This window comes from Cercospora beticola, chromosome 9 (genome assembly GCF_033473495.1).
Source record: "Cercospora beticola chromosome 9, complete sequence".
In the NCBI taxonomy this organism is placed as follows: domain Eukaryota; kingdom Fungi; phylum Ascomycota; class Dothideomycetes; order Mycosphaerellales; family Mycosphaerellaceae; genus Cercospora; species Cercospora beticola.
Window position 1 is genome coordinate 484,524 of NC_088943.1, and position 19,512 is coordinate 504,035.

The following is a 19,512-nucleotide window of genomic DNA, read 5'->3' on the forward strand; positions in this document are numbered from 1 at the left end:
CCACCATTGCGACACCTTTCTACACGGCAGGATTGGCGGGATGAGAGACATGAAGTCCACGGACGTACTCCGGTCTAGCGCGTGATTGGTCTTGGCGTGGATGAGAAGCTCGACAAGCTGGATGGCGCAATAGGTGGATGCTTAGTTGGGCTGTACAGGTGCGTGTGGAGAAACCGGTTTCGGTGGGTTTGCTTGGCTGGTGTTCGGGATGGCTGTATCAGGTTGGCCGTCTCCATTCGTCGGACTGCTTGAGATGTTTGGCATGTTTAGCATTTTGCTGCCTACGTGCTTCGTGTTCTCTTAGAGCGGCAAGGATATGTAGCGTCTTTTGGTTGCATTTCCCTCGTCACGATTGCGGGTTGGAGCTGCTCTTATTATTCACTGTTGCCGTGCTTGGGCAGTGCAGAAGTCGCGGCTGCAGAAGGCAAGTAGCAGGGTGAGCCAAGCCTGACAGATCCGTTCTGGACATGAGGTACTTGAGGAAGTTTGTCTCTTTGCGCCGCTCACATCGAAATTTGATCATCGATGCCACTTCATTGCCCGTGAGCACGTTTGATGGCTTTGGGGAAGAGCATCGAAAAGAGGCTATTGCGACCTCAGCAATAACCGCAGCGAAAGATGTCAACTTGCTGTTCTTTTTCGAGCATGTTGAGAGGGCAAGCGCTATGAGATCGCATTGTGTTCGAGGGTGTCTCTCCATGAAGTTGCTGAGGCCGAGATTGCATGCTAGAAAGATGGGAAAAGCTCACATGGTTGGGCGGACCCCGGCGTGATTACAGCATCACGTTCGTAATCAGGATCTCAGCAATTTCTGACCATACGGGAGCTCTCGATCTAGCAATACATTGTAATTTCCTGGCGTCCTGTAGCTAGACCCTAGAGTAAGCGGGAATAATAGCGCTTGCCTACCTTCGCAAATCCAACACCAAGACGCCTCGCTCGAGAACTATTCTGGCCGAACTGCGAGAATAGTAGCTAGAAATTGCGAAAGCAGCTCCGAGGCACTTCTCGCAGAGAGGAAAGTCGTCTTGTATTCCACCACGACAGAAGCAGTCCTCTCGATGCTTGTGATCTTCGCTGAAACGGCATACTACAAGATGTCAGTAAACTGGTCGCAATTTTGGTCGCTTGAACTTGTTTTATTACCTCATTCGGATCTTCTCCTCCGATGTCTTCGAACACAAGACTGGGAGCGCTATCACCGCCACGCTTGACATCCTCGCTTGGACCCACCTGCTGGTAATTGAAGACCGAATCGAAGAGATGGCCACATTTGATCTCGTGTTGGATTTCCGCCAGAGAGCAATACTGAAAATCGAGATCTTCAATCATCTGTCTGCGGACTGCCCTGGCCAGCTGGAGGAGGGTCGCGTGTCCGCTCACGTCGACTCGACATGTGAGCAGATTCGCATAGGCGCCGATGGATCGTTCGATACCGGGGACGGGCAAATCGCGGCCTGCACGAAGGTATCCGAAACATACGTCGGCGCTGTGAGTGTATTGATGCAGCATTTGAGCCCAGGCGGATTGGAATAGACTGCTGAGGGTGATGTCGTTCTCGCGACAAAACTGTTCGAGCCGGGTGTAATCTGTTTCGCTGATTCCTGCATACACCGTCTTCGTGACTGAGCTCGTGGTGTGGGGTGCATCGACGGCTGGAAAATGGCATGGGGACGAGTCGTTCAACTTTGTCTTCCAATAGTCCAACTGATGAGCTTTATCCATCTTATCAAGCAATTGAGCAAATGCACGCGCGGTGTCGATGAGTTCTAAGTGTCGTTCGAGGTCAGGCTTGTCGTACGCTCGTTGCCACTCTTCGAGCAGGATCGCGACAGAGGCCCCATCGGTAATTGCGTGGCTCATCTGGAACTGACAGATGATCAGACTAGGATCATTCGCGAGCTTGCACAGCAGCAGCCGATGTGGCGGACGCAATGGACTCTGGCCTTCAAGCGAACGCTCGCTTTGCAGCCATTGTCGCGCTGCAGTCTCAGTAGCCTTCTCCGCAGTGACCACTGTAGCGTGAACGCCTTTCAGAATGATCTGGTGGAACGAGGCAACCGGGTCTGTGTTCTCCACAAAGACTGCTCGAAGCGAGGGTTGTGAGTCCACCACGACCTGCCACGCTCGCTCCAGGTCATTCGGCCGCACTGGCAGACCAGATTTCGACGACACGCGATACGTCTGCGTCGAATTGTATAGTGATGGATCTCTCATCTGGCTTATCAACATGCCGGACACCATGGGCGCGCACGTGACAATGTCCTGCACAGTACAGTCCTGGTTCGCTCGGCAAATGTCAGGCAGCACAGAGCTTTGCAGATGGTCCAGCTCATCATATGTCAGGCGAGCATTACTGAGATCACTCAAGGTGAGCTGAGGCTTCGCATCGGCAAGAGTGGTACAGATGTCGGTGAGTGTTGGGACCAGTTGATTCGCCCACTCACGTATCTCCGCTTGTCTTGTGAGGGCTCGATTGAAACTAAAGCTGAACGCCGCCTCACCCTTGGTCACGGAAGCAAGTATGACAATGAGGGAGGATGCCGGAAATTCGCCCTGCGCATCCGCACAGTCCAAGTTAATCGACTGGAGCAACGAGTCCGAGGATTCGAGCTCTTGGAACTGACCCATATAATTGAATTCCACCTCCATGGTCGAGTTGTGTGATTTGAAGGCAAGTCGGCCGTCTTCATTGAAAAACCGTGCGGCGAAATACTGCCAGCCATTCGCGGGAAGTCGTCTCCTCATGTCTTTGACATGTCTAACCACGCTATGCACCGTCTCCGCATCGTGACGCTCGGTAGTCAGGGGCGCCATGGTCGTGAACCATCCAACGGTGCGTGACAAGTCAATATTCTCGTTCCACGGCTCACGACCATGTGCTTCGGTGAACATACTGAAAGAATCGCGCTCTGGAAAGATGCGGAAAAAGGCAAGCCACACTGCCGCTTGGAGAAGATCGACAGGGCTGGTACTGAGCGCAGCGTTGGCAGAGGAGAGCAAGAGTTTGGTGATGTCGCGCCCAATCAAAATGTCCAGCTCTTCGTGGTCTTCATTCTTGTTGGACGTCACGCCATCATTGAACCCCCAAAACGATAGCTCGTTCTTGACCGCGGGTGTTGGTAGCACAGTCTTTGCGTCACTGAATATGCTCGACTTCGCCCGGTCCTGCTGTGCCTCGTTCCACAGCATGAACGAAGTCCCACTCGCTGGAGAAGTCGCATTCGTCAGCCGGTTTTCGAGGTCTCCGGCAATGATGCGCCACGAGACCAAGTCTACCACGAGGTGATGCGCGAGCATGATGAGGATCTGGCTGCCGTCTGGAAAATCACACAGCTGCGCGATGAACACTGGGCCATGTTCGATATCCAATGTGTATTGTAGTCCTGTTGCCAAATATTCGGCCGCCGCCATATCTGGCACCGTGGACGACATGAACTTGTGAAGAGGCTCCGCTTTGGCATCTGCTGCGGGCAAGTACTGTACCCAATTACCGGACTCTCGACGAAATCGTGCACGCAACATGGCGTGGTCAGCCACCAGTGCCGACAATGCGTCTGATACTGCCTGAGGTTCGCAGAAGCACGTAAGCCTTACGGCAAGGTGCTGCAAATACCCGTTGTACACAGATGGTTCAAGTTTGTTTTTGTCGACTTCGGCGAAGAAGATCTGCTGGATAGGAGAGCACGCGTAGGAGAAGTCAGTCATTGGTTGGCCGGCCACTTCTGTGCCACTTTCAACGCTCACTTGGGCCTGGTCTGCCAATACCGCAATGCTTTCGCTCTTCAGGATCTGAGTGACTGTGACCTGGATATCGTCCTCGCGACAGCGTGGTGCCAATCGCATCGCTGAAATGGAGTCGCCTCCGTTTGCCACAAAGGATCGATCGAGGATGACATCTCGTGTTGAAGTACCGAGCACGTCAGCAATGGCCTTCTGAATTAGCCGTTCAAGCTCACTGCCAGGTTTTCTCGAAAGATGCTTCGGCTCGTCGGACAGCAACTCCTTCCTGGATTCCGCAAGAATACGCATCAAACTCCTCGTGTCTAATTTGCCTGCTGAGGTCCTCGGAAGGCTGGACAGGGCACAAAGCGCCGCAGGAATCATATGAGAAGGCAAATGAAGTGTCAGATGCTGTCGCAGCGCCTCCTTCAACAACGGCAGATCTTCGATATCGGCAGTGCCCAGTCGCCTCGTACCGTCATGTTTCGCTGAGCCAGGTTGATCAGGGACAGTGAAGAAGCCTACGAGGCGGTTCGAGTAGGGCCCTGTCTCGGCAAACACGCACACGGCTTGGTCCACTCGGTCATGCTGGGACATGCAGCTTTCAATTTCCCCAAGCTCCACACGCTGGCCAGCAATCTTGATCTGGCTGTCTTTGCGGCCTTTGAATAACAGATTGCCCGCCTTATCGTAACACACCAAATCACCGGTGCGATACAGCCTACCACTCCGTCCTGGAATGCCGTTTGATCCACGGCTCAGCCACGGCAAGTCGTGGACAAATGGTGAGTCTGTTTGATCACAGCTTTGAACGTACCCAGGACCGACCAGTGGCCCTTCGAGCAATAGCTCTCCTACGCAACCAAGAGGTACAAGATGTCTTCGCTCGTCAACGATCCATGTCTTGCAACCCGCACCTTTGCCAATGCTTCCGCGAAAACCCTGCTCGCAGTTGATAACCTGTATGGTCGACGTGGATGTACACTCTGACGGGCCGTAGCTGTTGATAAGGGTCGTAAGCTGTGACCATCTCTGTGCATCCTCCGGTGTAAGTGGCTCGCCGCCTACGTTCATCGTCTCGAGACTCTCTATGACATCGAATGGTAGCATGCGGGCTACTGAGGGGGTGAAGTCTGCAAAAGTTATTCCGAAACGCTTGATCGCGCCTACTAGATCATTCGATCGGTCTGTTTCCGAGGGCACACAAAGACAGGCCCCGCTAGTCAGTGCATGTAACAGATTGGACCAGGCTACGTCGAAACTGTAGGACGCGAAATCTAACACGCGAGCTTGTCTGGAGGCGCGCGATCTTCCAAGTTGGTAGAAGGGAGCCTGGTGCTTGATTGCACTCGCGAAATTTGAATGCGTGATCTTGACGCCTTTGGGAGTGCCTGCACTGCCGGACGTGAAGATAATATATAACAAGGCAGAAGTTGATACTGTTGCAAGTCGGATTTCGCCGACTTGTGAGTGGAGGATTCCTGTACAGAGTGCATTTTCTAAGCAGACCGACTGGCAATGTATGCCTTGTGCAGCGAGCTCTTCCACTAGCGCTCCCAGACCTGGTGTCGCAATGACCATTGCGGGTTGAAGGTGTCTGAATATTGCGTGCAATCGACCAGAGGGCTGACGAATGTCCAGAGGAGCAGACACCGCGCCGACTTTCATTATGCCGAGCATGACCACGGGAGCCCATCCTGTCTTCTCCATCAGCAGCACTACGGTCGCGCCACGACCAATGCCACGCGATATGAGGTACTGAGCGAATTTCGCCGAGACATCGTCAAGTTCTTGGTAGGACCAGTCGACATCCCAAGCGCAGACCGCCTTTGTAGCTGCGTCCTGCTGTCCTGCAGTCTGTGATATCCAGTCATGCAGGCACATATTGTAAGTCCTGGGTACCTCCCGATTCCAGTTCCAGATCGTTTCGGCGTGGCTCGAGCAGAGAAAGTCTAGCTCACTGACGAGGCTGTTCTGAAGGCGTGGATCACACAGCTGCCGCAGAACATGCGCGAGCGTCTCTGCTAGTCGCTTGACCGAAGTTGCAGAGATGAGTGTGCTGTCGAAAGTGATGTCCATGCTACATTCTGCGTTGCCCAAGTTGCAGACCAGTGTGAGCGCCTGCTCGTCAAAGCTTCCGAGTTCAGAAGCGCCTGGCTCTGACTGCGGACAGAAGAGTGTTGCACCTGGTGCTTGCGCGGCCGGCTGATGAATATCAATTACGAGCATGGTCTGGAAGGCGCATGCCCGCCTGCTGTCGTCGTTGATCTTTCGAATTCTGCTCAGGCCATACTGCTCGTGCGGAACGGTGGACACCGCGCCATCCTGTATCTGCCGGAGCAATTGCTCCACGGTGCAAGTCGTTTCGAGGCGAACACGGACTGGCACGGTGGCGATCGTGGGCCCGAGCATCGAGTCTATACCCGCGACATCCGCCTGACGACCAGACACGACGGCTCCAAAAACAATATCGGTGGAATCAGAGTAACGACCAAGCGTTAGGGCGCATGCGGCGCGAACGAGATTCGACGGCGTGATATCTGACGCTGGCCAACATACGTCCACGATGCGATGCTGTATCTGTGAGTCCACCCGTGGTCTGTAGGAACGCGATGGGATCGTGGGGAAGACGGTGGTCTCGACACCGCGCATCCGCGAGGCCCAAAACTCCTCGCTCTCTCGTGAACGAATATTGCTTTGTTCTGCAAATGTAGCGAAAGGCGCTGCTGGTGGCACCGGCCGGCCGTGATAAGAATGCTCAATGTTCTGCATGAGGAGTCCCATCGTCCATCCGTCGTAGACGGCATGGTGAAGGACCAACATGAACGTGTGGTGCGACGCGCCGTCTGCTGCGACATCACGAATTAATGCACAATGTGCAAGTCGCGTGCCCAGCCCTATATTGTGCTGCAAGCTCTCTTGCCAGTAGGCAGCCGTACTGCAATGCCGGGGTGCCTCTACGGGCATGTGCTCATCGGCCACAACGACCTGTATCAATCCTTGTCGGCCACCGTCCACGATGCGAGTCCGCAAAATAGGTGTCGAAGCTACCACTTCACTGACAGCTCTACCAAACCGAGCCGGGTCAATGTCAGGAAGCAGCTGGAACGACATACGGTTCACGTAGGCATCCTTACGTGTCGTTGTTGCTGCCAGCATGTCTTCTTGCAAAGGTGTGCACTTGTAGACCGCCTGTACTCGGTCAGTAGCGATCTGACAAAGGCGGGCGGCCACTGTGATCAAGTCAACTTTGTCCGAGACGGAAGCTCTCTTGGTAAGTGCATTGGATGAAGAAGCCTCCCGCGGAATCTGTCTCTTGGTCTTGCCGAGCTCCAGCGCCATTTCTTCTAGGACCGGCCTTTTGAAGACTGTCGCCACTGATAGTGAGTAGCCTTCTCTGCGGAGGATCCCGACCAGCTTCATGGCAGCCATCGAGTCTCCACCTATGCGTAGGAAGTTGTCCGCCTCGGCGATGCGATCTTCATTCATGTTCAGTAATTCGGCCCAGAGACGGCGCAAGAGCGCTATGCGTGGAAAGTGCCCAGTTTTCCTCTCGCTTGTTGTCGTCTCGTGTACGAAGCCATCGCGATCGGCTTTCCCGGCTATCGCTCTCAGGACGGATCTGTCAATCTTCCCACTGCGAGTCATGGGCATTGTAGGAAGTGCAATGTAAGCTGCTGGCGCCATATGCCGAGGAATCCGATCGCGCAATGCCAACTCAACGTCTGGTCGTGTTGAGTCAACGAAAGCCTGCAGCGCGATGGCCTCGTCCTCTTTTGCAGCTTTGGGCAAGTCTGCGACCACGACAAACGCAGCCAGCATTGTTCGCGGGCTCTCTACGACTTCCGCCACGACTCGAACAGTGCACGAGGGTCGGACCTCCTCAAATGCTTTCTGAACGTGGTACTCGATATCGCCTAGCTCGATCCGCTGCCCATGTAGCTTGACTTGGAGGTCTTTACGGCCCACAAAGATCAGAGAACCGTCTGGACGCATGCGGACGAGATCTCCCGTCTTGTACAGACGACCACGGCGGCCGGGTTGAGATGATGTGCGGCACCCCTGCAGAAGCCATGGAGGATCGCAGATGAAAGCCGCCGACGTCCTATCGGTGTCGTGCAGATACCCGGATCCGATCAGTGGACCTTCCAAGAGGAGTTCTCCCACACGGCCAATTGGTGCAAGCAGAGAGTCATCCGTAGCGTCCACGACCCATGCGTTCACACCATGACCGCGTCCGATGATGTTAGCTTCATCCGCAACGTCGGCAATAGTCGCAGTGGGCGTGGTCTCGCAGGGTCCATACACGTTTTTAATGGCAACATGTGGTAGCCATCGCTCCATGTCGTCCGCTCGCAGTGGCTCACCTGCGACGATCAGAGTCTTCAGACTGGCGACAGTCTCTTGCGAAAGCATTCGTGCGACTGATGGCGTCAAGTCAACTATGGTGGTGCCGAAGCGGACGATGGAATCGTCCAGGTCGTCTTGCCGCTCCTGGGAGGATGGGATACAGAGACAAGCTCCACATGTCAAGGCATGTATCATATTAGACCAAGCGGCGTCGAATGCGTACGATGCGAAGTCGTACACGCGTGAGTCTGGCCGGAAGCCGTGACGCTCTTGCTGGTAGAATATTGCACTGCAGAAATTCTCGTGTGTGATAACAGCGCCTTTGGGCATTCCAGTGCTGCCGGATGTGTAATTGATGTAGAGCATGTCTGATGGGCTGACGATGGGAAAGCACGAAGTCGCGTCTTCATTTTGATCGGTGCTATTCCGCTCGTGACTTTTGTCTTGGTCAATTTCAAATTTCGGCGTTCCAGAAACGCACAATTCTCGGTCTTGTATGCTCGCGAAGTCTTTCTCGATTGACAATATTGGAACTGCGCTACCGATCAGCGTTCTTGCTAGGTCAAGGTGCTCCTTGCCGGCTACCACAAGGCCGGGCCGGGCCTGCGAGATGATGTCTTCAAGTCTCTGTCTAGGCTGTTGCGTTGGTGACACATCACAATCGATCAGCAATGATGCTCCACCGGCCTTCATCACTGCATAGATGGCAAGCGGTGTCCACTTCGATTTTCCCACGAGATGCAGGACTATTGTATTTGGCGCCAGCCCCAGTCCACACAGACGGATTGCGAAGCGCAAGGCGATGTCTTCGAGCTCGGCATAAGTCCACTTGCCGTCCCACGCCTCGATTGCCACTTTATCTGGTTGTTTCTTCACTTGTGCCGATATCAGGTCGTGGACACATTGTCTGTGAGCTCGAGGCATTGCGCCATTGATCTGCCAAATGGCTTGCAGGTCCTCGTCGGTGATCAGGTTCGAGCACGCCATGTTGTCAGCTTCTTCTGTCCCCTCTGGTTGTCGCTCAAAGGTCGGAAACATCGTGGGCAGCTCTATTGAGAGATAAGCGGATTGCGCGGGAGCAGCGTGAATTTGTGGTCCAAAGAGGTATCGGCATTGTGACAGCGCTGCACGACGATCTCTGGCGGTTGACAACCTTCTTTGGTCCCACAATGAGCTCCTGGGTATTATCACTCACAGGCCCGGTTCCTGCATTGTCCCGAAAAGGTTTAAACTCGACGCTGCGTGCGAAGTGGGATGACCTAAGAGGTTGGGAATGTGACGTGTCTCATTAGCTCAGCGTCTACTTGGCTCGTATATGCAGCTGCGAGTCTATAACCTCTGCTTTTTGTTACTGCTGAGTTTGCTGGTCCGTTGTTGTGACCAGCGGTGTCAGCAACGATCAGCTTGCCCATTGGGTCGGAAGTGCCTCCGCGGTTGCGATCTGCCATTCTCCACCGTGACGATGCGCAAGACATCGGCCAACTTCGAGCTTTACCGTTTATGGCCGACTCCAGGCGGAGGGCAGATTGACAACTGGTCTTTCCTCAACAAAAATGCGGCAACACCTGTGACTTTCGAGACCAAAGGATACATGTTGATGTGCTTATCCGCTGTCAGAAATCGAGACCTGCTTCCAGTTTTGCTCGATCGCCAGTATGCCTAGAAAGCGTCAAACCACTTCCACGGCAAATATCTCAAATGGGAACTCGAACGAAGGTCGTTATGTTATTGCGACAAATGAAGGTGCTGGCAGCGAAGCTGTTTTCATCGTCCGTGGAAAGTCTAGAGTTGAAGTCTTTGTGAACCCTGATTCCGTTGATTCAAACAGATGGTAGGCAGTGGATGTACGCTATGACTGCGCATGTGTTTGCAGCTGGAGTATTGTGGCCACAGTCGTCGAACTCGAGAAATCTTGTGATTGCGAACGGCGGCTGTATGGGATACCCTGAGTTTTGTTACAATCATGTGCCTGGTGCTTAGTCGATCTCCCGGCGTACCAATCGCAGCAGAAATGGCGGCTGGTGCTCAACCCAAGTAGTGTGTTCGTACCGTGCCTGCTTTAAGTGCGAGAAACTGCACGAGACGCAGCGGACGTGGTGAGATCACAGGACCCTCGACGCAAGGTGATCAATCAACATGCCAAAGAGTAGACAACGCTTGATTGGCCATCCATTCCCGGGTCCGAGGACTATGCGGCGCCTGCGACGAGTCTGACCACTGACTGGGTGTCGAGATCTGACTGATCTGAGCTTGCTCGACTCTTCTTTCCAAGGGCAGCGAGTGCTCGGTGAGGAATTTCACCATCCACTGATCGACACGATGGGTGGCTGAAGTGTCGCTTTGCAGGCAAGCTTCCTGGAAAAGCAGAAGTCGTTTCATCTGTTGCAGTATTTGTCAGCTGTCGTTCGAGATTGGGAGACATCCAGCGCTTACAATGTGATCCAGACATGGCCAATATTTCCTCATATCTATCAAAGCGGCAAAGTTGGACAGCAAGTCCGCACGTGCCTGCTTCAGCTCATCGTCGCGCCCGAAGAGCAGAGTGTGAAGGTGCACGGAGGACGAGACCACAGTCAGATGCGCGATTGTTGGGAAGATGACTTCGTAGCCTGTGGTTTCCCTGGATTTCCGAAGGAGCTGACTATACGATGACGCGTGCTGTCTGCAGCTCCTCGCATAGGCATGCGCAACGGTCGACGTAGTAGAGCTCGTACCAAGGTAACGGAAGTAAAGCAGGGTGGAATAGTGGTGATATCCCAGGTGAAGTGAAACGAATGGCCCGCCAAGGTCTCGGGATTTGTGTGACTCCATATTGGCGTGGGACTCAGTGGTACCGGGTGGGAGTGTGGCAGGCCAGTCGTCCAGTTGACGAGCGATGTGTGCAACTCTACGGTCTGCTTCCTCTGCATCGATGGAATGCCCAGCCACGAGTCGGTTCAATTGATGAATGGGGCCAAGCAGATCGACGAGGCGAATCATGTGAGCCCACAGTCCTTCCTTCAGTGCAGTCGCTGGTAAGGGTGGCTCGCCGAGCTCCAGACGCTGGAACGTGAATTCATCAAAGGGCAAGGGCATGTCGGTGGGCTCCGTGGGTGTCAGTTGCCGCGGGATGCCTAGGCCAGCAGAGCACCAGTTGTCTGCCATGACCAAGGTCCACCAGATCCGGCAATTTGTCTCACGCTGTATGAGGCCCAGTGAGGGATCTGGCCGGTGTAATCCAAGGATCTGAGCCATCCGGTTGGCGATTCCAAAGTACAGAGTCTCCAGATGGGGTGCCAGCTCGGCGGCATATATGTTCGCCAGAAGAATGTACGCCTGGACGTTCTCGATACGGATTTGCTCGATTTGACCTTGCAGCACGCGCTTTGCCCGCACAGTGACAGTCGCAGCCATCTCACGGATATGTGGTTTCGAAGAAAGTCGAGAGCCCAGCGCGCACAAATTCAACAGCAGGGCGGAGGATATGGATCTCTGGCGTACTGATGTCCACAGCGAGGATACGTGGAACAGGCTGTGCGGGCGGTCGTGTATGAGCGTCAAGTAGGAGCCGAGCATGTCCTCAATGACCGCCTCGCCATACTCCTGGAAGATGGAGGTGGAAGTGGGGTCCGCATTTCGAGCTGTCGGAGTGGCATCTGTCATGGCATCTGGCCTTGACAAGACTGGAGCATTTCCGTGACGTTCGAGAGAACAAGTTCCGTTTTTCCGCGTGCAGTACGTGCACTTCTTCTGTCCATCGGCGCGAATACACCGCCGTTTCGTGATGCGGCATTCCGTGCAAGCTGTCGGTCTGCGCATTACCAGATGGCGGGAGGTGGAAGTCGATGACGCCGGAGCTCAGGTCGGTCCTCATGTTGTCGAACATGGCCGACCTCGCGATGAGTTGGAAGGCCTCCATAATTTCGGGGTGGGCCGAAACCTTCTGTTGTCGATTGTCGACTTTGAGGCGATTCGTACCGGAGGCAGAAAGGTGACGATGTTTGGGATAGCCTCGGTTCCCGGAGGGCGAGTCCTAAGCAGGGACCCCTTGGGAGGACTACTCGAATCAATATGCATCAAATGCTGAATCAAATCTTGAAATCTCATTTCGTCATCTCCCTCAGTTGCGTGGTACTCGGAGTTTTCGCCGAGGCCGCCGGCGCCGCTATAAGGGCTGAGGCCTGAGGCATCGAGCAATGAGCGAGAGACGGAATTCACCAAGCGGTCGTGAAACTTGACACTTCACATTTGGCCATCTGCCCAGCTGCCAGAGAGCTCTACCCACCAGCTGCAGCTCTAGCTCGAGCTCGAGCTCGAACATTGCTTGATTTGCGTGCGAGCCTCGAGACCTGATCACATGGCCAACATGCCGCCTTGTCGCTCCTCGGCCAAGGCAAACACACCAGTCGCACAAGATCCTGCCAAACGACACACCGCACACTTGCGTCGACGAAGGATGCCATCTTGAAACTCAAAGCCACCGGTCAACCGCATGCCATCTCCTTTGGGTCTGCGACAGGCAGCCACAGCCAATCGACATGCGCCCAGTCTCAGGCTAAGCCACACGAGTATTCTACCTTTGGTTCGCGCTACACCTTCTTCGCGTTGCACGATGTCATTTCTACTTTTTTCCCGCTGCGCTGTGCCGCTGGTGGATGCGCCTGTCGCGCGATGGCAGGTAGGATCGTAGGTGGCACGAGGCAGGTACAAGAGGGAAGCCGTTCTGCATTCCTTACTTGACAATCCCTTTCTTGTTCGATTCTGCAATTTCCAGCATTCTCACGCAGTTCTGAGCTCTAACACATCACTATCGCTGGGATCGCATAGAACAGGAACGCCGAAACCATGCAGAAGAGCACTCTCGGCCTTCTCGCAGCGCGAGCTTTCCAGGTACGTTGTCCGGGCCCGCACTCGCGTCACAAATTACTGACAAACACTCGAATAGCTCCTCTTCGCCGTCGTCCTCCTCGGCGTGGGCGTCAGCTTCGTGCGAGACATCAATTACGCCCGCCGAGTATGCGACTTCAACGACATCAACTGCCAATTCGGTCGCCTGCCCTCCTCGTCCTATTTCGCCGCATTTACTGGTGCCTGGGGACTTCTAGATGGACTCGTTGGACTCGTGGGAGCCTTTGTCTCTGCTCTGCCATGGATTGTCGTGATCGTCTTTGATGCTTTGGCTGCGATCTTCTACATTGCTGCGGGAATTGTGAGTTTTGCCCGCGACAGGGAGGATGAGATGCATGTACTGATGTGTTTTCATTAGAACCTCGCCGTCCTGCGATCGAACTTTGGCACCTGCGGAGATCTCTGTACCAAGTGGACCACCACGATCGCCTTCAGCTTCCTGGGACTCATCATCACTGTCGTCATCATTCCGCTAGTCTTCTTTGCCCGAAGGCGTGCTTGAGGCAGCACATCATCCCTATGCATGACCTGTGTGACAAGCGGAGCCATCGAGGGAACACTTTGAAATATTCGATCTGTTGGACAAGCGGTATTGGATCTGGCAAACGCCGTTGGATACAAATCATACAATGGATTGGCACCGAACGAGCCCATAATCTATGGCGACTTTGCTGAAAGCACGACAGTCATAAGGATTCAGATGCGATCCAGTATGCGCGTTGGGACCGCAGAATATGGGTTTGTTCTGATGATAACTTAGGCCGAGGCGTAAAGCGCAGATACCCAATGTCTATGAGAATTACTACGTGCTATCTGTTCAACTTCCATTGTCGTTCGATGAAGCGTGCACCTACAGCGAAGCAGTGATATCTCGATTCTTAATCTCAACTGGTCTCGAGGCATGGAAAGCGCGTCATCTTCACGCGTCGCACTCTGTGCATCGTGCATGTGAGTACTGTCGGCATTTGGAGCTTCATGCCGACGTCACATCTCTTGGCAGCGAAGTCCCGCCGCCAGCAGTCATCTGCGAAGCTCAGTCCACCTCTGCTCCTTTACGATAACAACATCACCATGGCACCACAGACTCGAGATACGACGCTCACCACGTCCGGCAACCTCGGCGATCCGGTTCAGTCGAAAGCGTTGCAGCGGCGGCTCAAGAGCCTGGCCAAACAGCGCAGGCTCGAGGAACAACAGCTCCTGAAAGCTAACGCGAAAGCTGGCAACTCCACATCGACGAAGGTGACGATGCGCCGTAGGCCAAAGTTGCCGACCGTCATCACTCCGACTCTCAGTGGAAAGCAGAAGCTCCTGCAGCATCGGGCGAATCTGTTGAGAGGGAAGGAGAGGGGCTTCGGCGGCGCGAGCGTGAAGAAGGAGAGTGCTGCGAGCGCGGAGGGGAAGACGAAGCAAGCGAGGAGAAACAAGGCGAGGAGGAGGAATGCGGTGGCGAAGAAGAAGATGACGGAGCGGGATTGAACGCGTCGTGAGGAAGAGAGGTGACGATGGGACATGGGCATGGGATACAGCGGGACACCACACTCGACTTCAAGCACCGCGATGAGTTCTGCTGTGGCCTGATCGCGGCATCAGCTCATGGTACGGCCGCGTCGAGCTCGTGGCAGGCGTCAGAAGTCAAAGCTGTGATGACTGGGATGGACAGCTGGGCAACAAGGAGCTACAGGTGCGGAGACGCTACCAGAATCGACGGTATTCCAAACTTGCGAAGATCAAGTCGGCCGAGATCTGGAGAGAGAAGCTCTTAAATTCGCAGCCGTTCGCCTCGTCATCTGCCACGCGAGATCCTGCTGAAGCCGCTGTTCCTTCGCCAGAGCAATGCCCATGCTGCCTCCCCGCGACAGTCCGTGATCCATCCGCAATGCCGCCGGCTGAACTCCGGCTCCTCACTTGTTCCCATTGACGTCAAAGTTACTGGACAGGGCAACGCAATCAAGAGTTTCTGGCGAACATGGGAAGGCTGTTTCTTCAGTGAAAGCTTTCTTCCATTCTCCGTGCATCCATCATCACCCGCTTCACGACAATGGCAGAAAAGAAGACCGTCGCTATCATCGGATCCGGCTGGGCTGGCTTCACGCTTGCACACTCACTTTCACTAGCAAAGTACAATGTCTACGTTATCTCGCCGTCTCGGACAATTCAGTACACCCCGCTCTTGGCCAGCGCGGCTGCGGGCATGTTCAACTTTCGGTATGCTTCATCACGAGATTGGCAGATCGCAGCGCTGATATAGCCAGACTCGCCGAGGAACCTGTCCGTCGACGCAACCTGACCCACGGACTGACTTACTACAAGGCGACGGTGGAGAGCATCGACTTTGATAAGAAGGAACTCCTCTGTCGACCTGCAGTCAAGGATATTGCAGAGCAGCATTTGCACGACGAGCATGACTTTACCTTGACGTACGAGAAATTGATCCTCGCACCGGGCTGCGACGTCGAGACATTCGGAACGCCCGGAGCGCTTGAGCATTCGTTCTTTCTTCGAACCACAGAAGATGCCCGCCGCATCCAGCAACGCATCTTGGAAATGGTGGACGCGGCTACAACGCCTGGCATCACCGAGACTCAACAGCGTGATATCCTTCGCATTATCGTCGTGGGTGGAGGGGCAATTGGAATGGAAGCTTGCGCGGAATTGTACGACTTGTGGTACGATGACCTCCGACACGTGTATCCGCACCTCAATGGCAAGTTGAGTGTGGAGGTGCACGATGTGGCCACATCGCTTCTGGGAACTTTTGACAAGAGATTGGGCGAGTACGCGACTCAGAAACTGGTCAGCCGGGGTGTGAAGATCGAGACCGGGAGCCATATCGAGAGGGTTGAGCCCGGTGCGATCTGGACGAAAGAGCGGGGAGAGATCAAATATGGACTTCTCATCTGGGCCACGGGCAATGGCGTCAGTCCGCTTGTGAAGCAATTGGATGTCAAGAAGAGTGGCAGGCTTCAGCGTATCTCGACAGATGGACACCTTCGAGTCTTTGGATCATATGACGAGTTACTCAAAGATGTCTACGCTATTGGCGATGCTGCCGATATCGAAGGCTATTCTCTTCCGACTCTGGCTGAAGTCGCGGTGCAGAAGGCGCAGTATCTCGCGAAGAATTTGAACAAAGAAGCGTCGAATCCTGAAGCGGAGACGGAGGCTTTCAAGTATAAGCAGAAGCCGAATTTGGCGTACCTGGGGCAGCGAGATGGCGTGATTGGAGGCGAGCAGGAATGGACGACGGGGCATTCGGCCTGGATTGCGTGGAGGAGTGGTAGTATCTACCATTGGCCGAGGAGTTGGAGAAGGACGTTGATGATTGGGATTAGTTGGTTGTTTAATTCGGTGGGAGGGAGGGATATTGCGAGGAAGTGGTAGGGCACCAGCGTTCCATCTTGCAATGCCAGAAATGGGAAGTGATTCTTTCCAATACGATGCCATATTGCACGATTCCCAACCTCCACATACAGGGAAGATATTCGAACTTCCGTGCATGCAGTGTCCTTCGACTGCAATCGCCAAGCTTTGTGGAGGATTTGCACATGACATGTCACGATGCATGCATGTGGCACAGGCAGAGGCATACCATCACCAGGCAGCTACCATTCTCCCACAAGTTCAATGACAACAACAATGAAAAACTTCTTCGCCGGTCTCTTCGGCACTCACACGAAACCTCCGGTTGCGCCTCGCATCCTCATCTCCATCTCAACAAACTCACCCAGTCTATCAAAATCCCACCCTGCTGAGTTCACTGTTACGCTCGAAGCCAAAGTCGACGCTCCTAAACCCATCACGATTGATAGCTGGAGGACCGTTCTCGATTCCGGTCACCTAGCACTGGATTATGAAGGACTCACATTCAAAGACTGCGGGACTGGGCAGTTCGCTCCGCGAATTGTGATTGATGTCTTCGCTATTCCGTCTGCGGTTATCAGTGCCGACTCAAAGTATATCGTCGAGATCCCACCAAGAACTGGGGAGAAAGCATACAGTGTGGTGCATAAGTTCAACGGGGAAAGTCTGGCGGATAAGGTGCGGCTTGATGATGAGATGATGAGGAAACTGGAGGAGGCTGCTGAGGAGTTGAGGAAGATGGAGGAGAGTTTAGGAGCGTGTACAGGGGTGAAGAGTGAGAGGGACGAGAGGGTGGAAAGGTATCCGGAGAGTGATGTTGGGGGATTTGAAGTTGGGTGTACGTATGAGATCGGACTGGGATCAAAGATGGCGAGCGTGGGTTCGTGGAGATGGGGGAGTAAGGTGGAGGTTTTTAAGGAAGGAGAGAAGCAGAATAGGGAGGAGTGGAGGCATAGAGATCTTGTGGAGATGGTTTTGGAGAGGACGGCCAGGTTTGAGGTTGTGGAATAGTCGTCTTTCTACGAGAATGGAAAGAGGTCAGGTGCCAACGCTGTGTGATAGGAAGATTGCATGTTAGCGTCTATGAAATGGAATTCGTAAGTGATTTTGGGTCGTGGTTGATTCTCTCCGTGGTCTAGCGATAGGACGTCGTGGCAAGTTTGGTGATTGAGAAGCCGAACAGAGTGGTTTGTTCTAGAGAAGAGACTGGAATACAATCGCAGGAAGTTGTGACGGGTCTTGGCAGACGTGTCTTCGAAGCTTCCGTCGCGGCCCACATCTCCTTCTCCTTCTCTCACACTTGCCAATTTGCGGTAAAGATATGAAAGTTGACACAATATCACAATACCTGAAGATTTCTCCGACTGTGTCGCTGGCAACGGCAACAATGGGAGCTCCTCGGTGCCTACCACCGGCACAGAATCCAGGCCTCGGCTAGGCAAATCCTGCACTGGCCGATCTGATATATCTGTGAAAGCAGGCTAGGAATATGGCCATACCGCAGAGATGTCTCGAGATAATCATGAAACGGCGATCGAGTTGCAGAGTCCAATATCTCAAGACCGAACTCAAGATGACGAATCCCATGCGAACGCCCAGTCGCTCCCTCCACACGATCGCGGCAAAGCAGCATGGCGACTCCTCGCAGCAGCCTTCGTCTTTGAAGCACTCCTCTGGGGGTTTCCGTTGTCGTTCGGCGTCTTTCAAGAATATTACTCTCAGCTTCCTGAATTCAAGGATTCACCATACATTTCTGTCATCGGAACTGTGGCATCTGGCTTGTCGTATATGGCCGCACCAATAGTTATCCCGATTATCAAGCGCTACTCCAGGTATAGGCGGCATATGATCTGGATTGGTTGGACGATAGCGCTGTTGGGGCTTGTCGCTGGTTCGTTCGCTCGCAATTTGGGAACGTTGATTCTTACTCAAGGTGTGGCATACGGCTTCGGGTTCATTGTGTTTTACTATCCGATTCTGAGTATGGTCAATGAGTTCTGGATCGCACGCAGAGGTCTCGCATATGGCATTCTTTGCAGTGCTTCTGGCGTGTCCGGAGCTGCTTTGCCGATTGGTCTGCAAGCTATGCTTCATCGGTATGGGTATCAGACTACGCTTCGCATTATCTCTGTTGGGCTTTTCGTTTTGACTGGCCCATTGATCCCATTGCTGAAAGGTCGCGTCCCGCAGACTTCAGCAGAGAATACGGCGCCAGCTAGGACGGACTGGACATTCTTGAAAAATCCGCTTTTCTGGGTCTACAGCCTCTCAAACTTGGCGATGGGACTAGGCTACTTCTTTCCATCCATCTACCTGCCATCGTACGCCACCTCTGCCGGTCTTCCTTCATCACAAGGCGCACTACTCTTGACCATCATGAGCGTCGCTCAAGTGCTAGGGCAATTCTGCTTCGGCTATCTGTCCGACAAGAGTCGCATACCCTTGAGCCTGCTCGTTACCTCCTCTGCCTTCTCAGCTGGGGTTGCTGCGTACGTCTCTTGGGGTTTAGCCAGGACTTTCGGTGTGCTCTTTGTCTTCGCCTTGATCTACGGCTTTTTTGGCGCTGGATATACTGCCATGTGGGCGCGAATGGGCACTTCAGTATCGAGTGATCTCAACGCTGCTTTCGCTGCATTTGGCTTGCTGAACTTTGGTAAGGGAGTTGGCAATGTTCTCGCTGGTCCAATCGGAGGTGCTCTCCTGCGAAATACGATCAGTGCGGGGCGATATGGCGTTGGCAGATTCGACACTGTTGTTTTGTTCACTGGCAGCTGCATGGTCATTAGTGCGATTGCCATGCTGGGTACTTGTGCACCTGCTATTAAGCGAGCAAGGGCAGCTTGATCTCGATGGCAAGCTACTGCGTGTCTATGCGTCGGGAATCCAGCCGAATGCTCAGAAGCAGCTATCCTTGAAGACCTCGAGCACAGCTACCATTCCGACTCCAGAGGTGTTAAGTCGACGAGATCTGGATCCGTGGGCTACGGGTATGATGTCTCGAGACCATCGCGAGAACGCCGCTGATCAGCAGGGCGGGGAGCAGCACGGAACGAGACGAAAAACAAGCCCAATTCTAATTGCGGTAATGGAGCTTTCGTAGATTACCAGGGCGTCAATCATGCCTATATGTTCGACGACTTCCATTGTGTACAGTTTGTTGCCCGATGCGGCTAGTCGTTGCAGTGGAGC

General features: G+C 53.9%; 7 protein-coding genes across 7 annotated transcripts; 5 read left to right on the top strand and 2 right to left on the bottom strand.

Moving 5' to 3' along the window:
- Positions 1–946: 946 nt before the first annotated feature.
- Positions 947–9,111, bottom strand: RHO25_012437 (uncharacterized protein; the record flags this gene model as incomplete). The annotated part of the gene is made up of 2 exons (XM_023603684.1): positions 947–1,090; positions 1,147–9,111. 2 exons carry the CDS (start codon positions 9,109–9,111, stop codon positions 947–949), a joined length of 8,109 nt encoding a protein of 2,702 aa, XP_023450549.1.
- Positions 9,112–10,200: 1,089 nt separating this feature from the next.
- On the bottom strand, positions 10,201–11,715 carry RHO25_012438 (uncharacterized protein; the record flags this gene model as incomplete). Its single annotated transcript, XM_023603683.2, has 2 exons — positions 10,201–10,452; positions 10,507–11,715. 2 exons carry the CDS (start codon positions 11,713–11,715, stop codon positions 10,201–10,203), a joined length of 1,461 nt encoding a protein of 486 aa, XP_023450550.1.
- Positions 11,716–12,897: 1,182 nt separating this feature from the next.
- On the top strand, positions 12,898–13,462 carry RHO25_012439 (uncharacterized protein; the record flags this gene model as incomplete). The annotated part of the gene is made up of 3 exons (XM_023603682.2): positions 12,898–12,942; positions 12,998–13,261; positions 13,319–13,462. The coding sequence occupies 3 exons, from the start codon at positions 12,898–12,900 to the stop codon at positions 13,460–13,462; spliced, it is 453 nt and encodes a 150-aa protein (XP_023449957.1).
- Positions 13,463–14,031: 569 nt separating this feature from the next.
- RHO25_012440 (uncharacterized protein) lies at positions 14,032–14,439 on the top strand (the record flags this gene model as incomplete). The annotated part of the gene is made up of 1 exon (XM_023603681.2): positions 14,032–14,439. The coding sequence occupies one exon, from the start codon at positions 14,032–14,034 to the stop codon at positions 14,437–14,439; it is 408 nt and encodes a 135-aa protein (XP_023449945.1).
- Positions 14,440–15,001: 562 nt separating this feature from the next.
- On the top strand, positions 15,002–16,344 carry RHO25_012441 (uncharacterized protein; the record flags this gene model as incomplete). Its single annotated transcript, XM_023603680.2, has 2 exons — positions 15,002–15,168; positions 15,216–16,344. The coding sequence occupies 2 exons, from the start codon at positions 15,002–15,004 to the stop codon at positions 16,342–16,344; spliced, it is 1,296 nt and encodes a 431-aa protein (XP_023449943.1).
- A 255-nt stretch (positions 16,345–16,599) lies between these two features.
- Positions 16,600–17,334, top strand: RHO25_012442 (uncharacterized protein; the record flags this gene model as incomplete). The annotated part of the gene is made up of 1 exon (XM_023603679.2): positions 16,600–17,334. One exon carries the CDS (start codon positions 16,600–16,602, stop codon positions 17,332–17,334), a length of 735 nt encoding a protein of 244 aa, XP_023449942.2.
- Positions 17,335–17,829: 495 nt separating this feature from the next.
- On the top strand, positions 17,830–19,167 carry RHO25_012443 (uncharacterized protein; the record flags this gene model as incomplete). Its single annotated transcript, XM_023603678.1, has 1 exon — positions 17,830–19,167. The coding sequence occupies one exon, from the start codon at positions 17,830–17,832 to the stop codon at positions 19,165–19,167; it is 1,338 nt and encodes a 445-aa protein (XP_023450566.1).
- Positions 19,168–19,512: the final 345 nt, after the last annotated feature.